At 37.3% G+C, this 25,530-nt stretch overlaps 1 protein-coding gene and 1 long non-coding RNA gene across 6 annotated transcripts in view; one reads left to right on the top strand and one right to left on the bottom strand.

Moving 5' to 3' along the window:
- The window catches only part of ARHGAP21 (Rho GTPase activating protein 21), a 107,417-nt gene that overhangs the window by 12,492 nt on the left and 69,395 nt on the right, over positions 1-25,530 (bottom strand). For 3 of the 5 annotated variants that reach the window (XM_052695296.1, XM_052695299.1, XM_052695295.1), the window contains exons 6-13: positions 24,739-24,793; positions 16,671-16,700; positions 13,212-15,159; positions 2,322-2,480; positions 2,065-2,167; positions 1,939-1,975; positions 1,162-1,287; positions 117-401 (exon numbers count right to left, since the gene is read on the bottom strand). In XM_052695296.1, the coding sequence (XP_052551256.1) occupies positions 117-401; positions 1,162-1,287; positions 1,939-1,975; positions 2,065-2,167; positions 2,322-2,480; positions 13,212-15,159; positions 16,671-16,700; positions 24,739-24,793 (2,743 nt within the window). The remainder of the gene's footprint in view (positions 1-116; positions 402-1,161; positions 1,288-1,938; positions 1,976-2,064; positions 2,168-2,321; positions 2,481-13,211; positions 15,160-16,670; positions 16,701-24,738; positions 24,794-25,530) is intronic. The other 2 variants (XM_052695300.1, XM_052695298.1) reach the window with 2 other exon arrangements.
- On the top strand, positions 20,528-23,890 carry LOC128086548 (uncharacterized). Its single transcript, XR_008209410.1, has 2 exons — positions 20,528-20,605; positions 23,325-23,890. It is a non-coding gene; the product is annotated as an uncharacterized LOC128086548 (long non-coding RNA).

Here is a 25,530-nt window from a genome sequence, read left to right as displayed (position 1 = left end):
AGTATACTTACCCAACTACCTTGCCTATCACATTTTCTTGTATGCTCCTGCATACATTTTGACCAATTGTTTAGTCACAAATTTTGCTGCAGTATTAAAAATAATATAACAATTACCTCATCATTTAAGTTGCTGTTTTCTTGTATTGCTTTAATCCATGCTAACATATTATCTCTGTCCTCAGCTTGAAACAGATACTCGCAGTCTGATGTGGTGAGTCTGAATACATTTTTCCTCTTGGTTTCACAGTATGAGATGTCTATCAAACAAGCATTGATGCTTATAGGTTGTTCTTCTTCTGATGGGGTCATTTGTTCCTTTTTATCCTTGTACAAATAAAGTGAATGACCTCGAAGAACAACATATAATTGTTTCCATGGCCGAATGCTGCCACCAACTCGCTGAAAAATATAAACCAGTATGTAAGTTTGGTTGTTTGCTACAATGAATGTTTCTGGGTTAAGACAAGCTACCTCCAGAAGCTTTAAAAACAATCCATAGCATATTTAAGAATGACCTGCAGAAAGCTTTCACAAAAGTGGCACTCACTAACTGTTCTCTGTCAGAAAATGGAATTGTTAGATAGCCTGTCCTCTCTGATTACCCACTGAGAGTTCAACTGACAGTAACAACATGACCAGAATTTCACAGAGGTCTTAAAATAAACACAGCAGAAAAATATTTAGAGGATTCTTGCCCAGACTTTTAAAAGTTATTCAAGTCAGACTCACATTTATATAACAATGTAATTCCATATCCCCACTTCTCAAGTGTTATCCCATACACATGCAGGAAGTTAATGTGAACTCAACTCCATAATGTTCATGACTACTAGAGCTCCTTATTATTAGCAAAGAGAAAGAAAGCCACAAGCTACATTTATCTCAGGATGGATCTTTCTACTTATGTTGTTAGAAAATAGTTTATTTCACAGAAATGCAATTCTTTCAAAAGTAGTCTCTAAAAGAAGCTAAGAAATTCATTAAGGTAAATCTTCTAACAAACAGGTCTAAAACTCAGTCTTATTGATGTTCATATCTCAAAAATGTTACTAAGAAAGAATAACCAGAAAGCTTCAAGTTCCTTACCTCAGCTTTCCACCAGTTTAATATTTTTGCCACGTTAAAAAATAGAATGTAAAAAAGAAACCATGAAAGGTACCTTTCCTTTGTCTGTAACAAGCTGACGAAAATGGAGCCACCCTTCTTTGGAGGCATCGCCGAAGACCTCTGAAGAAGAATCTTTTCGGGAACCAGAATCTTCAGAAGATTTCTGACTGTCTGTGACCTAAAGAGAACATCACAGAAAGAAACACAGTATACTTCTGAATAAGTTTCTCTATTATATTTATATGCAAGATCGTATCTATCAGTGTTCAAGAGGCATTTAGATAAAAGATTTAATAACATGATTTAACTTTTGGTAAGACCTGAAGTGGTTTGATAGTTGGACTTGACCTTTGTAGGTCCCTTCCAATTGACTATTCTGTTCTTCAACTTTAAAAGCTGGCACCATATTCAGGAAAATGTCCCTAAGAATATTCCCCTGGCAAAATATGATATCTAAAGTTTCCATAGGATAGCATGAAAATAGGGATCTTGCCAGTCTCAAGAATGGGACACACACAAACGATGGGAGTCCCAGACTCATTATTAAGCTTTTACTGGAGGCACCATAGATATGCTTCAGACCGAGGAAAATGAAAAAATCAAAGAATCAAGTGGGGAGACTACAAAACAACAGACCATGTTTACTTATGTTACATGCACAGCACACAGTAACATCCAATTTTAAAAATCAACACTAAAAATAATTTGATGGATAGCAATAGCAATCACATTCAGGCATCTTTAACACATCCTTTTGCATCTGTCAGTTGTATAATTCATAAAACTTGTCACAGTAACTATTTTTAAGAGTTGTTAAATATTTACTTACCTTAATCCCCTTTAAGCTGGATACATGTTTGATGGACCTGTTGGGACAACAACAGATATTCAAATGAGGCTTTACAAGCTTAAAAAAAGAATATTCCAAATCAACTGACATTTTTCATGAACTTACGATTTTTCCTCATCTCTATAGTCATCCAGTCCTTCATCATATGACTTGGATCTCTCTGGTTTTGTGGCAGGCTGGCTATCCAGGACACTAGGCCTAATGGTTTCTATAAGGAAGTAGAAATCTTTTAACATGGCAGAAAACTGACTCATATTTCTACAGCTTATGTCAAGCAGAAAAGAGGTTGCAATTTTCACACCTGATCATTAGAGAGTTAAAAGAAAAAAGTAGCATGGAAAGAAGATTAAATCACCACTCACCATGATCATGAGAAAGCTGTCGCCGAATTAAAGGAATTGGAGATGTAGGACTGGGAGGAACAGTTGTTATAGCAGGTGCTTGAGAAGCAGATGCAGAAATAACAGCAGAAGCAGGAATGTGTGCAATATCATGGTCAATACTAGGACTAGTCGGTTCATCTACAAAGGTAATATGTCATAAATTAACAATAAATGCATTAATCAAATGCTCAAACTAAGCGTCTGTCTGAACTTGTCATTTCTGGGATATCAGATTAAGTATGAAACACAAAGTCTTTCATACAAACACTGACGGTCCATTTAATGCATACTGTTAAGTGTTTGGGGATTTTGTTGTTGTTTTTTTTGAACAGGAGTCTGTTTCATTTCATAAGGATGTTAAATCATACATTAGGGATAAGAGCAAAGAAAATTGTATCTTATCATTATGCAATTATATGAGAGAATGAAACAGAAATTGTGCTAACCTCTTGTAATATGATTTTCAAGTAGGCTGGTTTTGTTTGTTTGCATGCATATGAAAAACAAACTTGATACATCAGTAAGTCTAAACTCAAGAGACAGCCAAGTACTACTTCCTAAAACAAAACACGAGCATTCCACGTACCAGAAGCTTTTTGGATTAAATCAGTATTTCAACAGCAAAGCCAACTTGCAAACAAAAAATATTTGAAATATAATTAGCATAGAGAGTACTAATCCTCCCATCCTCCACACATTCAGATACAAAAGCAAGTATTCATGTTATCAAAGATGGCACCACTACATACCAATTATTTCTTCCACTAATTGCTCATACAAACGATTGCATGCCGTACATGCCCAGCACCTCACAGTCTCAACTGCCACACGAGTCATCGTGAAAGAGTCCAAAAAAGTTTTAAGTATTTCTACTGTTTAACATGCTTCTGGCAAGATGGAAGAAGCTGAAAGATGCCGATTCGAACACCCTGAGAAAAGAGCTGTAACATCTTGGAGCACACCTCGGCAGTACAACAGAAATAATTGTACTTCATGCTTCGGCAGAAGAGAGGGGTGGAGAGAAGCGAGTCACAAGCAGGGGCTGGACTGCACTGCCGTAATGAATATGAATGTATCCTAGGTGCTAAGAACTGCAATATGCAGAGCTTCTGAAAAGCCCATTGAATTCAATGGACACTTGCAAACAGAGGTTTATTCTTTGCCTTGTGCCAACACAACTGCGTAAGCTGCATTGTGCTGTTCTAATGGTCACTAACAGTTCTGTTAAAGGCAGCACACAAAATCTGGCAAAGTAAGTTTAAAACAAGATGACAAATGATTAAAGTACTGAAAGATTTAGCCATGACAGCCCTACTTTGCATGGAATGGTTAAATACAGTAATTTTTAAGGTTTTTATTTGTTATTTTCTAAAGCATAATCCTCCACCTCTAAGCCATCTGTGAAATATGAACATGAACAAAAAGGAGAGCAAAAGAATTCACAGCAAATCCATGACATTAAATGGAAATAAATTCTGTTTGCATCCAGTGATAAACTGAAGCATCTACAACTTGTCCGATGCAGCAGCAAGGACAGAGGAAGAACCTCAGCTATGCTACCGTTTTCCAAACTACAACAGCTCACTGTCCTATTGTCATCTTTTTCATCTGCTCAGCTTCCCTGCAGCAAATCCTGAGAACACTAATGTTGACTAATGAATATTTCCACTCACTGAACAATTTTTCAGATTATTTACTTCAGAGCATATAAACTACAAGTGCTCTGCTGCAACTTAGTTCCGTGACAGGCTTATCTCAAAATGTCACAGGCTCTACTTCAGACCTCTTGAAATAAACCTGCAGAAGGTTGTGAAGAGAGGAGCTTAAGCAACACTACACAGCAGCCCACAGCAAAGCTACTTAAACACAAGATTTTGTCTGCAGAAAAACAGTCCAAGTGCTTGAAAGTAACAAAAATTATTTACATTTCAGCAAATTTGATATTTGACTCCTTAGAGGTACTTTCTGTTCTGAAAGCCCTGTGTCAGAATTTTTAAAGCCTGCAGTGTGAAACAACAAAGAAAAATGAATCTTTTGAATACATATATACAAATATTTGTAACAGTGAGAGTCCAATTCCTCCAGCAACGCTGATGTTGCAGTGTATTACAAAAACACATACAGAGCACACCTCCAGTGCTTTCAGTGGAAGAGGAGAGAAGAGATTACATGGTTACAAGACCTATGATATAAAAACGCTTCTGTAATTGATGTCTCTTGCTGTATTATGTGTTGTTGCTTAAAACAGCATGTTGGTTATTACTTTATTCCTTTATTCTAACAGTGAAGTGGGTGCCACTTGATGAGACATACTGCTATTTTGGATGAGAACAACGCTGCATTTTGGAGATACAGCATGGACTCCAGCAGTAAGTGGCCACGGAGCTGAGGTGAATTCAGAATTGAGACCGTGGGCATCCCTCTTATCTCAAAAGTCTGTGCTGTGGATGCCCTAAATGCACAGCTTCACACTGGACAGAGATCAGAGCCATGGCATTCTTCTGCAAATGGAGTAGCAACAGCCAACAGGGATGCATATTTAGCTTAGTACAGCTCTCCCAATAAGTCTGGACAGGGATACTTCAAGAAGCTCATCCTGTAGCACACAGACAAGAAACAGAATCCTACTCTGGGACCACTTTTCCCCTCTGCTTATAGCCAAAGATTAGCACAAATCATCCCTGATGAGCACATCTGGATGCTGTCTTAACTGGAACTGACACCACCTTCATGGTGAAAAAGCACTTTCCTGCTATCACAATCAAACTACTTCCCTGTTAAGCTTCATAACTAGGAAGACCATGTAATTAATTCTCATTTTTCCTAAAGGTCATGAGTGGCTTTTGCAATATACTGAACAGATTTATAGCATACACATTTATAGCAACTATCTTGAATTGCCAGTATTTAGTAAGATTATCTACAACATTCCTTAGACCAATGCTCTTCAGCATCAATATATGCTACTTGAAGAATACTTCAAGAAAGACTCAAGATCATTTCTACCTAGGTAGCAACTCATCATCCCATTTCTTAGGTGAACAGAGAATGAACTCCACTCATATCACAGTCAGAACAATAAATCATCACAGTTAGAGAAAACAAACAAGAATAATAAATTCTTCAATGCTGTAATTTCTTTTTTCATATGCAGAAGTAATTAATGCAATGTATTGCCTTTGTTAAAAAATACGCACACTTATTTGCCAGTTCTTTACATCAAAATTTCTATTTTCCAGTCTAGAGAGGAAAATAACAAAAAAAAAATCCTATTGTAAGTTTTCCTAAGACTAAAACTGGTCTCCCTTAAAAATATAAGAACTTTATTTCAAGTCTGACAAGTTACATATGATACTAGTAACTTTATAATATGATAAAGACTGCACCTGAGACATGCCATGCAGTCAGGCACCTTCAATACAGGTATCTTCCTGCTACAAACTGCCAGTTTTCATTCTTGTATACACTTAGAATACACTAACTGATGGTGACAATTTGATTAATTACAATAAAAAAGGAAGATAGAATTAAACTTCACAACATGATTGCAGCAAAGCAGAAAAGAAAATGCTGGTAAATGTAATATTCCATTGGTCATCAGTGATTTGAAAAGTTTCTTCTACATGCTTCCCATGGTGGCATGCTAGAAGGAGAAACAAATACCTATTTTCCAATGTTAAACAAGCAAGGGTACTTCTGTTTCCTCAGTGGAGCTGAAATCCTCAAAACGATTCTTTCCCACTTCCACACACTCAGTGAGCAAGCAGCTCAGGGACAGCTTGGTGGGCACTTACACCAGAGAAGCAGAATGAGGCCACCCAGTACCCTAACTGAGGTAGAAGTGGAGCAGTAGGGCTCATTTCCACAAAGTGTCACAAGCTCCCAGTGATGCTCTTTATTTCACAGTGGATCTAATTGCTACAGGAGTCAATCCTGATGTTGTTTCAGAAAGATGCATGCTTTAATAAGACTGCAAATGATATCACTGGTACAGCAGGGGAATAGTTGTTCAATACCTTCCAAAGCTGAAGGTTAGTCATGGCAAGCTTTTATATAATGTTGAGGTGATTACAGAGCAAACTGTGATGTATGCCATACAAGTTACTGCCTGCTGATTCAACACACTGCAAACACTGCCACTGCTGTTCAATTAAAAGTAACAGATAACTGCATAGAACCTCTGTATTTTGACTTTTCTCTTAAGTGTTTGTCAAATTTGTCTGTTTGAGTTTCTTTGATAAACCAATGAGCCTGTGCCACAAAAGCCCTCACAGAGCAAGGGAGGACATGTGCTGCTCAGCAGTCGATGCAAATGACTGCACAAAATGCAGTGAGGCATGCAGAGCAAACAAGCTAGAGGAGAAGCCACACACATTCTCTTCAGTTTGTCATTACAGGGATTGATGGTGTCCCCTCAGTTGTCTGTAATAAAGAGGGTAAAGCCTTCAGAAGTACTTCCAGTTTCACTTTTCGTTTGAGGAAAGAATGTGAGTACCACTTGTTCCACACTGCTATGAAGCAAACTAAGACCAGACATCAGAAAATGACCTCTACGTGCTGACAGTGTTCTCAAGGGAATGACAGATACTGCTTGTATACACAAGAATGCAAGCATGCACCTGATGATCAGCAACAGCCAGCCTTTGTGGAGAGCCTTTCAGTGTAAGAACATTTGTAGGAAGTAAGATACAGAAGATTTCTTAAAAACTGAAAACTCCAACTACAGTTAACTTGTGTTAGCTGATTTGCTAACTGAAGCAGAAAGAAATCTGTGCACAAAAACACATTTCTGCTTGGAGATTATGGACCTTCAAAGGAAGAGCACTCATACACAATGTATATTATCCAACAAAAATATTCATAACATTCTGGATCTTCAAAGACACAAACTCTACTTCACATAGAGTAAATTCGTTAACTACAGCAGCAGAACTGGTGATTTCCAAATGGAGGCCTACAAAGGTGAAGTGTGACAGAGGACGTACCATCTCTGCCCTGTGGATGAGGTCACCTCAAGTTTCTTTGCTGGTGACTGGAAAAAAAGTCACTTCCAAAGCTAAAAATCAGCTTTCCTATTTAGCACCCTTCGGACCTGGCAGTGTTGCAAGCAGCATCTCAATAGCTCAGAGGCCACTTGCTTCCCTGTGAAGAAGCTGAATTTAAGCTGAATACAGATGTACGAATACTGATCTACCTATTCACAAGATTCATTTTCCTTAAAAGTCTGTCAGGGAGACAGTCAAATGAAAAGGCCATGTATACAATTTCATCTGCATAGTAAGAAGGCCAGAAATAATCAACAAAATTCTGTTTCACTCAGTCAAAAACGAACTAGATCAAACTAACTCTGCTATCATACAAACAGCACAACAAACTGACATATAACTCACAGAAGTGGCTTTTAATTGCCTATCTCAAAGCACAAGCTGCTGCACTGTCAAGACTTGCTCCCCTTTATACTCTAAGAAGGTTTTGCTGGTTAAGATTCTGTTGTTTGCTAGTTTTTAAGTACTTGCAATGCTGACAGCACTGATTGTCTTTACAAAGAACCACTTCACATATCTACTTTACGTAATTATCCTCATGTAGCCAAACGAACATAATGGAAACATGTCTGCATGCTGATCACATTCATTTTGGTAAGCCACAGAAACAGGACTGGAACAAGAATCCCGAATCATCAAATCCAGTCTTCCATTAGCGCACTTGAGTAAGTAACGCATTTATTGCAGTGATGGAGTTTCACTAAAACAGAAAAAGGCTTCCCTGTATTATTCCCCATGTAAGATCTATGACAATATGTTGTTTATTTCAGTGTTAAGCAAGTAAACATACAGCTATCCATGTCTACAGAGTAATAGAAAGTATTACACAGTGGTTCTAAAGGTTCCAGATCACACTATTATCCTGCCACATGATCAAAATATGTACAATTCTCAATATACGGTTTTTTGGTCAAGAACTCTTACAGCACTCCTTTATTATCTGTCATTATTATTTTACATTATAATGATATACTAAGATTTGTTTCAAAAACATTAACCATTTACCAAACAAATCTGATGCTCCCATTTCAATTAAACGCTTATAGAAGTTACAAACACCTGATTTCAAATTTTAAGTTTTAGTTAAAAGTGGGTTTTTGAGTTACACAAACATTTTTATAAACACTAATTTGTAATTCTGTGTTTTGGTTCTTTAATTTCAGAATACCACAGTGATTCAAAAATTCTTTGCATAAGATATACGGAAATGTTCAGCCTGGAGCAACAGCAATTTGGCAAGCCACACTGTAAAACTCCAAAAAAAAAACAGAAAACTGATGCTTACCTTAGAAACACTGGTGACACGTCTAAAGCTGTGCCAATGCTATTGCTCAAATAATGAAGCAACAGTCCCTCAAAAATGAACATGTCAGCTCTTGTTTCTATTGCCACTACATTTCTATTCTCATGGATTGGAATAGTTGGTCAATGATTTGTAGGAAAAACTAAATCACAGTGGCTAAAGATTTCTGTATTCATCTTGACTACTAACAGCTTTTGCTAAAATTAAAGTTCCCTTAAAACATATCTATCAACCATCCACATTCAGCCACCATTTGCCATTAAGGTATTCATACACGATGGGTTGACAAGCAATGATCTCTGCTGTTTAAGTCTGAGATTTTCAGTTTCTGTCTGCTAGATGCATTTCTTACAGTAAAAAAAGAATATGTATATTCTCTCAACTATATCCTAATTATATGGGGAAAATACTCCATACCTTTTTCTATTCCTACATAACTTTTTTCACAGTATGTTGCGCAAACATACATCAATTCATTTTCTAGTTCCTATCAGCATTCTGTTTGTATTTATATTACCTTCTAAGTCCAAAGCACTTCCAGAGAAGGGCTTCGAGATGAAAAGTACAGTACATATTTGATTTAAAAAAAAGGCAAAAAACTCTTTCAGAAGTTTTTGGCATTGAGAAAGTTAAAATTTATACACCTCTACTTTCAGCACTGCAGAAGCAGAATGCCACCATACTGAAAGAAAAGTGACTAAACAGTTCAACTAAAGCTAGGTATTTTTGAACCTGACAAATTTCCTCCCCTAATCCCAGAAAGCATCTGGGAGCACACAGAAATTTAATTTGGCTGAGGAATGCTGTCAAGCACAGGTGGTTGGAAAATGAAAAGGATCAACATGAAGTATGCTGTATCTGTGTTGCATCAGGCAAGGAGAGGACAACTTATTTCTATGGTACTTCGGTGTTACCCAGCTCAACTTCTATCAGATATTCACAAATTCATAGTGAAATGAAATGACCTGAAAACTTTCTAGGGTAAGGCTGTACTAGATATTTTCCAAAATGGGACCACACCTCTGAGGAAAAGTCTGTTAGTACCTATGTGATATTTCTGCGCACATGAAAAGAAGCCCATAATAGGAAAAACTATAAATGACACTGATCAGAAAAATCTAAAACAATGTTTTAACATAGATCAGAGATTTTAAAACATCCATGAAAAAGTTATTTTTCTTGTGATAAGCCATTATGAAACCTACGCTGAAAAGAACATTCAGGAAACATCACTGGCCAAGGCATTAAACTACACTGGTAACTAAAGACACCAGAATCAGTTTCTCCATTGCTGGCTGCAAGTCATAGGCATGCATACCAGACACCTAAGAAATATATTAAAATAATTTTTTTCTGTGACAACTTTTTCTCTTGTAGCTCCAAAAGGTAAGTAACAATTTCCATCCAAGTGCTGGTTGACACATCCAAAATTACCTTCTAGATCAGAAATGTATCGTTTCTTTCCTAACAGAGAAATTGCACATAAATTCTAAGTCTGAAAAATATACATTAAACACTGTAACTGCTAAACTAATCACTGGCAGAGATGGTGGTATTTTCACTGGTCCAGAGAACAGACGAGTTTCTGGTTAAAGGGAATAACCTATCATTAGACTAATTGCTATAGCATGAAACAATAAGATAACATTTCAAGAACAGAGCCCTTCTTTGGACCTGAAATAGAAACAGCAGCTTTCAAATCTAAACACAATAGCCTGTATTTAGTAGTACACTGAAAGTACTGAAGCTTGCAGTGCCAGGGTGTGTTTTTCTGTAAAACCAGCAACTTTTTCATTCTGCAGGATCACGTGCTTGCCTGAAGAATTTGAGCACGCAATATGTTGTTTAATTTTTTTCAAATCTACTTCTCTTACAAAGGGTATTACTACATCTACCTACAAATCTTGCTCTGAACGGCAGGCATCTCTTTTCCATCTGCAAAAAGAAAACTAAATTTAATCTCCCTGCTTCAATACAGAACTTTGTGAAAGGACCAGTGTCAGAAGGCAGTTCTCCAGCACATCACCATAATCTCAGCAAGAAACTGCCAGAAGTAAGCTTGATTTAAAGTCTGCTCAGCTTTCTGCATGCGGTGCAAGGAATCACGGTATGTAGAAAGAGATGCTTGCAAAATATTCCTGGCTCAATTTCCTACCAAATTATGATCTAGTCATATCCACTTCTTTTAATGCAGTTGCCAGCAGCAAGGTAAATCACAGAACGACTGGGTTGGAAGGGACCTTGTATCTTCATTCAAAGTAATATCCTCTCAACTGCCAGACAGAATGAGAAAAAAACCCCAGCAATTTTCCTTCAAAAGAGTTAAAGATCTTTTAACTGAGTTTCAAAGTAGATCCAGAGTTTTATCTTTCTGATAAGAGCCAGTTAAGCTTATAAGCGAAGCTGTAATTAGGCATAATGATAGTGGAACAAGCAAATTTAGAATCAGGCATATTAATTCAAACTTCCTAAGACACCCAGCCTTAACAGCATTTGACAGCCTTCCTTATGAAGGGAGGGTTATTTCATTCTGAGTGTGCTGGAGCTACAGTGGAAGTTTTCCACAGCTCCTCTACCAGCACAAGCATTTCTCATTCAGGAAGGCCACGGTGAGTGCTGCTGTGGCACGCAGGGCTGATGCTCTAGCAGCACCACTTCATATTTCCATACCGCTCCGGAGGTTCAGTTCAAGAGACTAAGGAGCACAGATGCATCCCCAAATCTCCATCACATGTAGTATTAGGCCAAGAGACTGTGATGGAGAGTTACAACTTCCTTTCTTCCGAGTGGCTCAGCCACCACTGGAATGAAGCACAACTGCCATGTTGAAAGCTTCTTTGAACTCTCATCATTACATTCCTCTAAAATCTGGAAGCAAGCCACAAGACTAAGAGTTCACGGCACATCTTCATTTAAATCAAGCCCAATCTTTTCAACACATTCTCCTATTATAAAGCAGATTGATTTCACTTTTACACAATTTAAATTACATAGGGTCAGAAAACTCCCAGCAAGCAGTCTCAGTGAGCACAAACACCACACACAACTTAATCAAACATTAACACTGACTTTAGGCATACAATTTTAGAAAACATGCGCAAAGACTGGCTACGTGCCTAGCAAACCTGCAATAGCGCTGCAAGGAAAATAAATGGAGTCTTGAGAACCGTCCAAAAAGTAATGATGCATCCAGTAATAATAATTAAAAAATAAAAAAAAAAGATCTATACACCTCTCACTCAACAGGGAAAAATATATGAAAACCATCTGCTAGCTTTTGAAGAAAGCACTTCTGTTGATTGTTAAAATTCTGTCAGAAGAATGAAATACTGCATCTTGTTTCATATTTCTGTTCTACAATAAACACAAATCTCCTTCAATTATTTCAGTCTTTTAGCAGATAACATAGCTAATTTCACAGGAGAAAGTCATTCTACAGAAACTTATTAGACGATAACTGTGCTAAAGCAAGAAAGCTCTAACTCCCTTTAACAGTTCCCAATACTCTTTGATGGTTTTATGGATTAGGTTTTCTCATACATAACTTTGACAATCAAAATTCAGTATTTTTTAAATACTTTTTATACTAAACTCAAGCAAATGCAGATATAAATCAGCTTCTGTGGAAAATGGTCTGCAGAGACCTGGACTCCGAAGGATGAAACCAGTCACAACCAAAAAAGCCAGAAGACATAGACACTGAAGTAGAACAGAAACTCAATGTGTCACTGAAACTCTCTTCTGCAGATGATTTCACACCCTAAACCTTTTCCCCTCTTCCCTAATCGTTTTTTTTTTTGCTACTATTTACAACCTTAAAGGCTAAAGATAATTTGGAAGAAAAAAGGAAAAGTGCTCAGACTATATGATTCAAGATCTACAGAATTCCAACACTTTTTATATCATAGTCTATAGGCAAATTTTTGCACCTTCTGCTTTCATGGATCTTTTTATTCATAACCTTATTAGCTTATTTACTTGCTAATTCACCTCATTTTTCTGATATTCTTTCACCTGAAACAGCCTTCATTTCTAAAAAGTCTCACCTGTTTCAGAAACCTTTCTCTTTACCTTTTCAGCTGTCTAAAAATCAATTTTCTTCCTCACAAATTGCCGTTACGTCCCCATTCTCCCTTTACTGGACTACATTTTTTATACTGTAAAGGTAAATATGTTCCAAAAGGCACTGTAACTGCTAGGTGTCCACACAAATAACATCAGAGCAGTAAGTGGAGTGATCACCAGACAGTTACATAACAAAGCCTTCTCCAGGGGGCTGAGGAACATTCTAGAAAAATTAAATCACAGTAGAGTTCTTAAACCCGATCCAAAATTCTAAACAAGAGTATTTTTCCTCTACTGAAAACTGCTTTCAGCTTTTACCACACTAATATTATTTGAAATGAGAAAAGAGCCCTCAACCCCAGGATTCTCAAGGACAGAAGTCAGCTACCTGGCATGGTGCTCTCCAACTTCTTTAACAGAGAAAAGCACAATGTATACTTTAACAGTTCAACTCACCAATAAATGGAATAGAAGCCAAGGAATCACCAGGCGGGGTGGAACCTGATGCTTTCCTTTCTTCTATCCGTTTTATGTGGACTTCCCTCCGAGCATCATTAGGTAACCAACAGGTGGTGTCCGAGGCTGCCTCTTGGTCATTGACTGCAAGAATGTAGGACTGATGCCTCAAAGGCTGTGGAGTTTGGTGGCCAGAAGGTGATTTGTCCCGCATGACAACTGCATCTTTGTCATTTCCTTGAACATCTGTTTGCAGAATTTCAGGCTCATGGGCATTTTCTCTTTCAAAATCATGACTCCTTTTCCTGATGGAAACACCTGTATTATCAGAGGTAGTTGAACTCTCACTTGTTTGTTGAACACGTTTGGCAGAAGTTGGAGACAAAGAGGAGGGTTGCATGGTTTTGCCCATTTCTGTTCTGTGATCTGGGGCACCTTCTCCTCGGGTTCTTGACTGTTGGTTTAACAGGCCACTCTGATGCAAATGATTTACAGTTCTTTGGTCTTTGCTGGCAACAACATCCAAACTCTGGTTAAGGGGAAACGATGGTTTTGCTGCATAGGAGGAATTCTTCAAAGAGCTACTTTTAGAACTTCTGGCTGTTGTGAGAGATGTCCTTTCTTGTGAAACAGCCGTAGGTTTTGAAATTCCCCCAGGAGTTTGCAACTCTCGAGAAGGCTGCAACATTCTTACATCTGGTGAAACTTTCTGAAAATGAGAACCAGGCAGAGAAGCTCTACTACCTACTCTCCTACCATCTGAAATATAACCACTTGGAGCCAAAGGAAAATTTTGACCTCGAAGGGACATATGAAATGCATGTTGTCTAGGTCTCTCATAAATACCTCGCCGATCATCTTGTTCAGAAAACCCTGTCCACTTGTAAGTCTTTCTCCTATCTCCATTTGTGTCTGCCATAAGATTATCAGAATGAAAATTTTCTACCATTTCACCCTGTTTGCTGAGATAATCCCATGACCGAGCCCTGTGATTCCTTGCACTAATTGAAGGTGAAGTTAGTGTATCTTGTGAAGCACTTCGTGGCCACTCTTTCATCAACACAGGATCTTCAAGTCGTTCCTGGGATACACTTCGCTGCCGGATCTGTGCAGATTGTGGAACCCTGTCATGAGAGGTGCTCCTGCGTCGTACCTGTGAAGCAGTGCGATTTGGCACCACTTGATTATAATCAGTTGTATTCTGAGAAGCTGCTCTTAAACTATCTAATCTTTCCTGTATCGTTCGGGAGCCATACATGTGCATGCGCCTGTTATCAACATATTCTTTGTAGGTTTTGTAATTCTTCCAGTCTATGTGCTGGTGGGAGGATGGAGAACTGTAATGATTTGTAGAGATAGAGGGAGAGTCTGTGGCTTGAACAGAAGGCCTAGTGCTAGGGATTCCTTCCGGACATACTACATAATTTGAAGCCTTAATCACTGTTCCATTTGGATCACCTGGCCTTGTTAATGATGTCTGTGGAAGTACAATGGCAGTGGATGCTGAAGAAGATGGTGATGTGGTTCGTGCTTTTAGAGTGGTTTGATCTTTTAAGCCATATCTTATTTCTTCTGTTCTGTGTGATGGACCAGCGTGATTATTTCTGCAAGATGGCAAATCTACAGCCTTCTCAGAAGGCACAATAACAGTCCTTACGGTTTCATTGCAAACACACACAGCTGTATTTGATTTTGCAATGTCTGTTGGTGACGGAGGCACTTGTATTTCCATTCTGTAAGCCCTCTCTGGCTGTGTCAATGCCCGAACTGGTCTGCTGACTTGCTGTTTCCCCAGTGAGAAATCAGAAGATAGCTTGTCACCAGATTGTGCCACAACAGAACTGGCAGATGTCAGACGTGGATAACATATTGGTGGTGGTTCAGGTATGTTGTGGGCATTACCACTGTAAGCTTCATTGCCTTTCAGGTAGGCATCTTGGGAATAAGCCTGCGGACAGAAGATTCTGTGAGTATTATGTAGTAAAGGAGACAGAGAAGTCCCCAAATACAGCATTTGCACAAACTTCAAGAGATTGAACACGAGTTTGAAATTCACAGTATGTGTAATTTTAGACAAAATACTTAAAAAAATTAAGAATAGCATTCCATCCCCATACTGAACACAAAACAGAATAAAGAAAATAATTAAATACATCCCCCCCCAACAATTCAGAAGCTGAACCGATGACCAATGCTAGGAGATAGCACAGGTAGAGCACTGAGTCAGGTTGCCAAAAATCCATAAGCAGAAAACATAGCATTTTTCTCAACCTTTATTTTTGCTTTCAATCGCAATTCTACTAATTCTACTAATATCCTTCCCATTTAAGCTTTGTATTGCTGGGGACCAGAATTTTACAGCAGTTGACAGGTTAAAATGCTGCACAATAAATTCAGCTAGCACTAGAAAATTCTCTAGTCATATCATGTATAGAAGAGCTCAATTCACTTAGTACATGTGAAAGTACACACACACATATACACACACACTCATCTAAGATGTCCTCTACATAAAAGCTACTGTGCCTAAACATAAAATGAATAAATTGAAGCAGTAACAATCTCTGTTGTGAGCCAATACCCTACAAGTAATCTTACATTTTGTGGAAGACAGCCAGTACATGGTACACAAATTTTACTGCAAAAATATGAATAATATGCATCATTTTAAACTTTGAGATACAAACACTATGAAAATCCACACATATTCACTACTGCTACAAAATACTAGAACAAACTAAATTTCAAATTTATTTCCTTAGTGCTTTTATTTTCATCTTTATGCTTTAGAGCCTGACTCCTGAGAAAAAAATGGTTATACTGAATGTAACATGTTTCAATAGCCTCATTTTTGAAAAGCAACATTTACCATTTTGAAATTAACAGCACATACAAAAAAAAAAAGTTAATGAGAAGCATACAGCATTTCTAAATGACAGTCCATTACTTAAAAACTTCAGCATGACTCCATTCAGTTTAAACATAGTGAAATAAAGAGCCAGCAGCAGAGCCTGCCAATGCAATTGAAGATTAATATGATTTCTCAAAGCTTTCACACATTTAGGTGTGGTATCATATCACAGCATTTGCTCTCAAACCATAACATGCTCAAATCCAGAATATCAACACAATGTCCTGTTTCAGTACCACAGATTACAGAAGTCTAAGGGCAGCCATAAAATTAATACAGAGCAAAGTACAGAGGTGGGTGAGGCATTTAAAACATTGGTGCAATAAATGTTACGCTAAGCATTAGTGAAATATTAAGGCACAATGAAAGAAAACCAACCAAGTTAACAGGCACAAACCACAAATTAAGATACTAGCATTATCAAGAGAATTCAGCTCTACCTATGTCATTTCCAACAAACTTGTCATTTCCTATTCTTGCTTCTCACAAATCACTTCAGAAAAACATGCCTTACAGAAAATCAGAAATGGCTACTGTATGCTTCTTACCAGTGCTGTGACATCCTTTGTAAACTGCAGCTGGCAGAAAACAGGAAAACATAGTAAAAGCTGCTTACAGATGTAAAGACAGAATTATGTTTTCATATTGATGTTGGATACAGCAAGCTAAAAATACAACTACACCGATTTCACTGGAAGGTACCAATAGAGGTAAAGGGCAGTAGAGCATAAAAAACAACTTCACCCTCCTTCTGAGCGTGTCCATCTCAGGATTTTATCTGCTGCTTGCATTTATCTCCTGCCCTTACAGAAAACAAAATACATTTGTGCCATTTTGCCTTGGTGCTTCCGTACGGCTGCCTGTACAGAGCTCTGGTTCTAATAATCCAGACTTCCCTTCCACTACAGCAACATTACTGTCTCTCATTTCCCCTGGGTTTCTCCCATCCCTGCTTCCTGGTGACGAAACAACAGCTTTATTATGCATTTAAAACAGCACGCCCCTTCCTCACATACATCTCAACACGACCACAAGCTGTCAGCTGACTGCAGCTGCTTTCATGCCATACATCTGAAATTGGAGGAATGATGCTGCAGAAACACTCCGCTCATGTGATTTATTTTTCCTCCATTCGTAGTAAAAAAAAAAAAAAAAAAAAAAAAAACCAACAAAAAAAACAACTAAATCAAGCCAGATTACTTCTGCACGTGACACATCTAATGAAGGGAAGGAACATACAAAGATAAATATTTCTAAGTCTTTCAATAAAATGGTTATTTAAGATTGTGATAGGCAGTAAGAAAAGAAATGGAAACGATGCCAAAGAAAAAGAAAACAGATGGTAAGGAGGTCACTGGCATGCAAGATAAGCAAAAACAACCCCCCACCCAAATCAGAAAAGGATTACCACGTTACAGAGCTGGTAAAAGTTTAAAACGTGGGATGGGCATATTATGTCAAGATAAAATACACTGACTTTATGCTTCTGTAAAACACGCCCACGACAGACAATGCTTCATTGACTTTGACAGCAGAAAGGCTGAATTCCAAAGCTGCTGTGATCTGATTGTAACTGCATACTACAAATGAGTATCAAAATCAACGCCTAGGTCCTGACAAAAATCAACCACAGATATTAAAACTTCTTCAGAAACAAACATTCCTACAGGGACCAAAACAAGGCTGGCTAGATTTTCACTGCCCTGCCCCCTCCCTAAAAAGAGCAGGTTTTCATGACTGCAGATATATTTGAAAGACTCTATTATTATGAACAAGATATTCTGATGAAAGGAGAAATATACTTCTTTTAATTTCACTCCACTCATTTCCCAAGAAATCATTAAAACAAACATAACCCTTCTTCCAAGAAAGACAAATTACATTAAGAGCTGTGATATTTCTGTAAAAGGAATACTTAAGCTCTGTTTCATAATCCTGATTACAGTCCTGCAAAGATTAAGCAACTTCCAAAGAAATGCACGCATCAGAACTGATCTCTGTTCAAATAATGCCACACTGAATGATGCATTATCAACTTTTTGATTACAAAATATATTAACTGCTTCAATTGAAAGGCGATAGTTAAATTTTTACTTTTTAAGTCAGTAAAAATGAGAAGCACACCAATATACATGTTTGTAGTCATACACTGCTTAGTTACTTAATGTATTTTGCTACAATATGTAAAGCACAGTTTGAATATTACTGTCTCATCTTAGTTTTTCTAGTGATATGTGAAAATATCAACTTTATCTGTGATTTCAACAGAAAGTTTACCGATAAGTAAACTGATAAAATCCCAATGAGAACTTCCCAACACGGACACCTGCCGTGCACCTTGAATTCCTATGGGAGCTGAATACTCAGCAGTTCATTGGAAGTTCCACCATGATGTAAAAATCAGTCTTCACATTTTTTAGTTTTTTTTCCCATCTTATAAAAACAAAAACAAAACCACCACCACAGCACAAAAAAAAAACACAACACATGACGTCAAGTCTAGCTCAGCATACAACAATTCAGTAGAATATTAGTATCTTGGATGGATAATATTCTGTTTCTGGAATAAAACTACTGACTGCTCATTAAGAATTCAGCGTGCTTCCAGTTACTGGGATCAATCTCTCTCTCACCTCACAATCTGCCTTTGCTTGCACCAAACCTGCAAACTTCGAAGAGTAAGGATGAATTTCTTACTATGAGTTTGTGCAACCACATTTGGATTTTAACTGATGAGGTGACACAGTCATGCCTTATGATAGGAAAAATAAATTGTTTTAAGCAAATGAGACATTCTACACAACATTTTATTAACCCCCTGAAATTCACATGGATTTGCTGGTATTATTTCCCAATTGAGTCTATGCACACATTTATAAACATTATTAAGTTACACTAAAAATAACTTTCCAAGTGCACAGCATCAATTCATGCAACAGATCCTGTTCAAGACAGAAGTTCTGAAGAGTGGTATCTCTAAATATGCTGACACTTTAAAATCCAGTGACTCATATGCTACGTTCTTCTTTATTTACACAATGAGCAATCAGCAAACACGTAAATTCCAACATGAATATATATCAAAAGCCTGGCTCCCAAACCCCACAGACCTCCCAGCATAAAGTCTGCTGACAGGAGTCAGCACTAAGGCTCATCCAAAAGCGGGATCAACATCAAATCTCTCTATAGAGTGCATTTACACGGGACTTTTGCATCATATGGAGAGATTCTGAATGACTGAAGAGTGTCATCATTTGATCACCTCTTGTTGTGTTTTTCAAGTATTAAATCTGTAAACCTGAAGGTTATGAAATAGCAACGATTGATTAATGGTTCACCAAAATGTGGAGTCTACATGAAATCTCCGGTACTGACACATACAAGATTCCTAATTTCTCTCAAAAAAAAAAAGGTTAAAAAAGCTATACAAGTTTTATGTAGACAGATCTAACTCGAAACACAATCATATTATAACCTTCTCTTCCTCTTTTTGGTCTCAAAATGGTTACAAACAAGTTTGCTTTAAATAAAACCATAAATGGAGAGTGATGAAAGATTGCTGTTTAAAACACATTTGATAACCACAGACTGACATTATTGTGGGCCTTCTGGCAACAAGCAGGTATCACAGTCTATTCTTAAGCTCTGAATTCAGGCACTGTTGTCCTTTAAGTGTATTTTTTTCTTTAAAAATAAAGGCTTCCAGCTTATCTATCTGAGCCCTTTTTCTGCCACCTCTTTTTGGCAAGCTAAATGACAAACTATATTATTTTCCAAATGTCCACATTCTGCTCTTGCTTGATAAAAAAAATGTCTCTCCATTTTGTTTTCAATCTTGATTGTTGAAAAGGCACATTAATAACAGTTCCAAATTTTCACAGTATAGAACAGAATGACAACTTGCATAATAATTTTTCAATATCTCAACTGACACTGCTTTGCATGCTTACAAAAAGCACATTTCTGTACCTTTATTACATAAAATGAAACCCTCCAAAAAGCCATGCTTTTAAAGAAAAAATTAGCATTACATAATTGAGCTTCAGTCCTAATTAATTTTATTCTTTTGGAAGAAATCAGGAAGTTTGCTCTGCAATCTACAAAACTGTGCAAACCACCACTTGCTATGGCCTTTGACCATCATTTTCTATTTTTGCCTCCTAATTCCAGCTTGATAAGGCAGAGCTGTTTCCAACAACACTCCCACAAACTTGTTTTCCTTCCCTTTTTGTCATACCTGCTGTTTTTGTATTTCCATCTGTATGGGACCTGCTGGATCACGGCCTGAACCTCTGATTGATCGCCTGAGGCGAGCGCTGAGTCAGCCATGGAGCACAGGTGAAGGCAATTCTCCTGTGCTGCCGGAAGGGTGGAGCCTGGCTGCACCTCTCCTAAGGCCCATTTAAGAGCTGACTGCCAGTGGGGGAGGATCTCTTCTGGAGATCCACTCTGCTGGAGTTTTGTAAGCGAGCCCAGAATACAGGTAAGCTTTCTATCTATTCTCTTTTTGTTATCATAATCTGCTTTGCCTAACTATCTTGCTTATTTCATAATTATAATATCTTAATATTCATTGATTACACACCGTCTAATTCATGCATTCCTGTATTTCCAGCCAATCCTTGCTTTGTCTACAAAGAAAAACCACTTGTTCCTACCTCTCACTTCTCTTTCAGCATCCTCATCAGTTCACCTGAATTAGCCATATACACTTGTCTTACCTTAAAAATACATATAAACAAGCAGAATTTAAAATTCACAAAAACAAACAAGATGACCCAATGTGAACCTTGAATACTGGAGCTAAAACTCTAGTGTTCTTACTTCTCTTTCCTTCAGGCTTTTTTTTTTTTTTCATTCCAAAGTGGCCTGAAACACTATAGGCACAGTTGTGGAAGATGGTCCTCCACCCCTCAGTTTGCAGAAACATATCTGACTAACTTAGCTGGAAAATCAGACATCTGTGCTGAAATTCTGAAACTTTCCCAGCCAAAAGTGAAGCCACAAGGAAAATTTAAAATATACAAATACATCTGTTTGTTTAATCTACCACTCAACACTAAGCTACCACCAACACTTCAATTCAGCCATTGCTTTGTCTAGCTGTGTCTCAGGAACTTTCACAGATGGAGCTACCATCTGCAACAATTCCAGTGCTATGGTACCCTTTCAGTAAAAAAAAAAAAAATAAAATAAAAAAATTGCTACTATTTTACCCTTTCTGATGTCTAATTTGAATCTCCTAAGATGCTATTAAGGAAAACGTATCTCCATGATCTTGGTAACTATCCCAGTAACTGTGGATTGCTGTTAGGTCATCCTTTAGCCAGCTCTTCACAAGGCTAAATCCCAGCTCCTGAACCTCTCTTCTCACTGGCTGCATGTTGCAGGACCCTGATCACCTCAGTAGCTCATTCCTGGACTTCTCCAGTTCTTTCTCACCCTCCTTGAACTAGTCACAAAGTTTCAGGAATACCACATCAGCATTTCAGGTGGTGAAAGATAACTTTCTTCTTCTGCTATCTGCTGGATGTGGTGCCCCCAACGCAGCCCAGCCTGTTATTTGCCTTACCTCACAACTGCACACTGCTGACTCAATGACCCTGCTGTCTACTGTAATCTCTGGCTCATTTTCTCTTACTCAGCCAGTTGCTTCCCAATCTGCACTAATGCATGAGGCAAATGCATGTCAAGCAAAGTTTATATTTTCCTCACTTAATGTCATGAGGCATTGGTTGCTCTAATTCTCAAGAATATCAAAGTCCATCTACAGTAGAACTTCGTCATCTGTCCTTTCAGCTAATCTTCTGAGTCATTTCCTTCAAAATATAAATAGTCTAATTCAGACCGCAAATTTTAAACTTTAATAACAGTTTATATAATCAAAATATGTATGAAATAGTTCGAAGTTGTAAAAAAGATAAGTAAACTAATCTCAATTTTGGAAAGAAGCATGAAGAAATTAGTTCTCATCAAGACAAAGCTTTTGCCATGGACAGAGATGGTTTTAAACGTTCTTTCCCCCCATCCCCAAAATGTCATTTCCAAGATCAGTTCAATGAATGAGCGAACATGACTTTGACAGTGACTTCACTAATGACACAATTTCACATGTAATTCCCCTCTAAGTAAGCAGCACATGCATGTCACAGCAGGCAACAAAACATGGCCTGCAACACTCCACTGCTTTTACTAACAAATGGATTTGAAGCACTGCTCAGGAAATTTGACGGAATTCATAGACAACATTTCTATTTCTGAAGACTAAACTTGAGGTTTATCTTTATCTTAATATTTATAGGAGCAACTAACAGTGCTCATGTTCCTAACCAGTCATTACCACACCAAGTAGACTGGGAAATAATACAAACATACACAGCCAGCATCATTCTTTAATATAATGAAACTATTTTCTCCTCATCGTGCAGACAAACCTTTCTTTAGCTACTACAATACCCATTAGTGCAGAAAACCTGCATTTATGTCAACAGTTTACATAATGACATACAAAGATATTTAGTGAAATTTGACATACGTCAAAAAAAAGCAACTAAAAAAAAATACTATGGTAATAACTTAATGTTACCATTACATTTCTGTCATAAGTGTGTTTTGATTCCTGTATTAATGAGGGTACTGTATTTTGCAGTTTATCATTCATTTTGAACATATACTGACAAAACTACTACTACAGAGATTGTTATCATTAGGTAAGCCATACTTCATCCAGGAATAAGAATTTGCCATGAGGTGTGTACTTCATTCAGATACACAAGTTTCAGAAAAAGCTAAGATAACATTAATGAAAAGGATAAGAATAGAAAACAAACAGTCACAAAATACAATTTTTTCTCTGAAAACAAGAAGTAAAAGGAGTAACATCCTGGGCTGTTACTCCAAAGATACTGCATTTTAAAGGTGGGTGTTCAGCTTTGACTCAAGTTATTTACCAATCTTATATTAGGACAGCTAGATCCTAACATCCGAGGGTAGAAGATGATCAGTTGCCATGTTCAGAGGAATCACTTGCATTTTCTGTTTGAGTGAAGTTACAGTGGTGGACCATGTCTCAAAAGGATGCTAACTGTTATTTTAAAAATTAATATATTTCTCCCTGTGACGTTCTACAAGGGAGAAAAGCCACAGGACAAATGAATGATTTGTCATATAATGCCATTCATTCCTATTATTTACATTTTCAGGTGTTGCAGCTCTGCTATCAAAGACTGACACTTCTTCTGCATGGCAAACTGCAGCTATCCAAAACCTTTTGCTTCTGATATGTCTGAGTACACTCAATGGTCAGTCTTGCAGAATACAAAAAAACATCTGTCTCTTCACAGCTTTCCTCTAGCAGATGATACATGGAACCAACAGTCCACAAGACAGGCCTGTTTGTATCCAAAAATACATCACAGCAAACAGGAAGAGAAATTCCTTCATGTCACATCAGAATCATCTATCAACCTATCATACGAGCAGACCAACAGCAATCAGAAGGAATTCATGCAAGCTGTATGCCCTTCTATGACCAAGTGACTCACTGAGTGGATGAGAGGAAGGCTGGTGATGCAGTGTACCTAGACTTGACTGTCTCCCACTATTTTCATATTCCTACACAGTCACAGTTTATGAAAACTCTCCCCACTGCCCAACCACCCAAACTCATTCCACAGCCCCAATGTTTCCAGTAATAATGAATATTTCTTTGTAAAATATTCTCAAATATTATGACCATGATAACAGACTTAGCTTGTTGGCCTATTCATCCTTTAATTCTGGAAAATGCAGCTAATAAAATCCACAGTTCCTTCGTAGCAGTTATTTAAAATCAAGTCTTACTACCACTGTGTAGATTAGAAAACAGACTGCTAACCACAAAATCTACCTTGCTCTCTGTTACCTCCCTTCCTCTATTTCCAATTATAAAATAAACTAAATGCCAACATGTTGGGTGTTCCTCCAATTATTCTAAATACATACATATAGTATTTCATTTCCAGCTCTTCTGAACTTAGAGACACTACATGGGAGCTGAATCACCTCACCTATATAGCAGGACATCACTTTAAATTTGAAACAGGGTCATTATATAACAAAATATTCACACCAGTTACAATTTTAAAAATCGGTAATCGCTTCAGGACATTCATCACATCGCTTTTTTTTTTTTAAACATAAACCTACTAAGAATTAGTGAGTTATTAATAAAAACTAATTTTAAGCTCCACATGCTAATTCATTACTTCAAATTTAGTAATGATTCTCAGTTTCTTTACAATTAGAAATGCTAGTTACAGAAACTGACCCAATTCATAAATTCTAACATAAGGAACTGAAAACAAATAAAAATATAAACATTATTTTAAGATATCTTCTCTTTCAAACAAGATACTAGAAATATCATATGAAGCAGGCATTCTCCCATATATTTGGATTCCTCTGAAATTTCAGAGGTGGCAAAGAAGTAGGAGAACATCTAATGAGTGTCAAAAGCACTAAATGTTAGCATTTTAATTACTTGCTAGCATCACAGTTCAAAGACTTCAAAATCAACAGCAAAATTTTATTTTCCTTTAGTCAGCATACATCTGAATGTAAGCCTCATAAACATACCAATTGAAGGATGTCTTCGTCTTTTGGCATAACACTAAGTTCCAACATGCTGTCACTGTAACAAAACAAAAAAAATCACATGTCAACTTTTGGAAAATATTTTCCATTCATATTACAAAGATAATCCATTAACTTCCATCAGAGCCCCAGCAAATAACAGTAGAACAGAAATCTACCTGAAGAGTACATCTGCATTCTCTTTAAAACCAGTACATTAAGCCAATACACTTCATGAGTTTTGTTTCATTACTTATAGTCCTGATATATATTAGTTGACTGGAACTTCTCAGACAAAACAAGGTAACATCTTTCAGCACAAGTAACATTTACCTTTTGCTATATCATAAAGAAATTACATGAAATGTCAGGCAATAGTAAGACAAGCACTGACTTATACCATTCTGCTCACAGTACTCCATAGCAGAATCAACCTAAACGTGCTTAGTCAAATGACATCTGAGAAACAGGTGAAGAACATATAGTTCTTTAAGTGCTGAGACTGCTGGTAAGAACTGCTGACAACAACAGCAGCACTTTATATGAGGTGATAAATAAAGATCCTGGCACCTGTACCATTCAATACACATAATTCAAATTTACAGGCAAAATCAGGGCACTGAATATCAAATTAATTAATGGTTATCCAGAGTCAAATACTGCAAAGCAGTGAAATCTACACCTAGCACATATCAAAGCAAAGTCTTTTCATGAGCAAGAAAGAAGAATATACTCATAACACTGGATAAACAACAGCTGAATTCACTTTTATGTCACCTGAGTTAATGTAACACT

The sequence above is a fragment of the Tympanuchus pallidicinctus genome, unplaced genomic scaffold, assembly GCF_026119805.1.
Source record: "Tympanuchus pallidicinctus isolate F22 unplaced genomic scaffold, pur_lepc_1.0 scaffold3, whole genome shotgun sequence".
NCBI classification, from domain to species: domain Eukaryota; kingdom Metazoa; phylum Chordata; class Aves; order Galliformes; family Phasianidae; genus Tympanuchus; species Tympanuchus pallidicinctus.
This window is presented reverse-complemented; position numbering and strand designations above follow the sequence as displayed.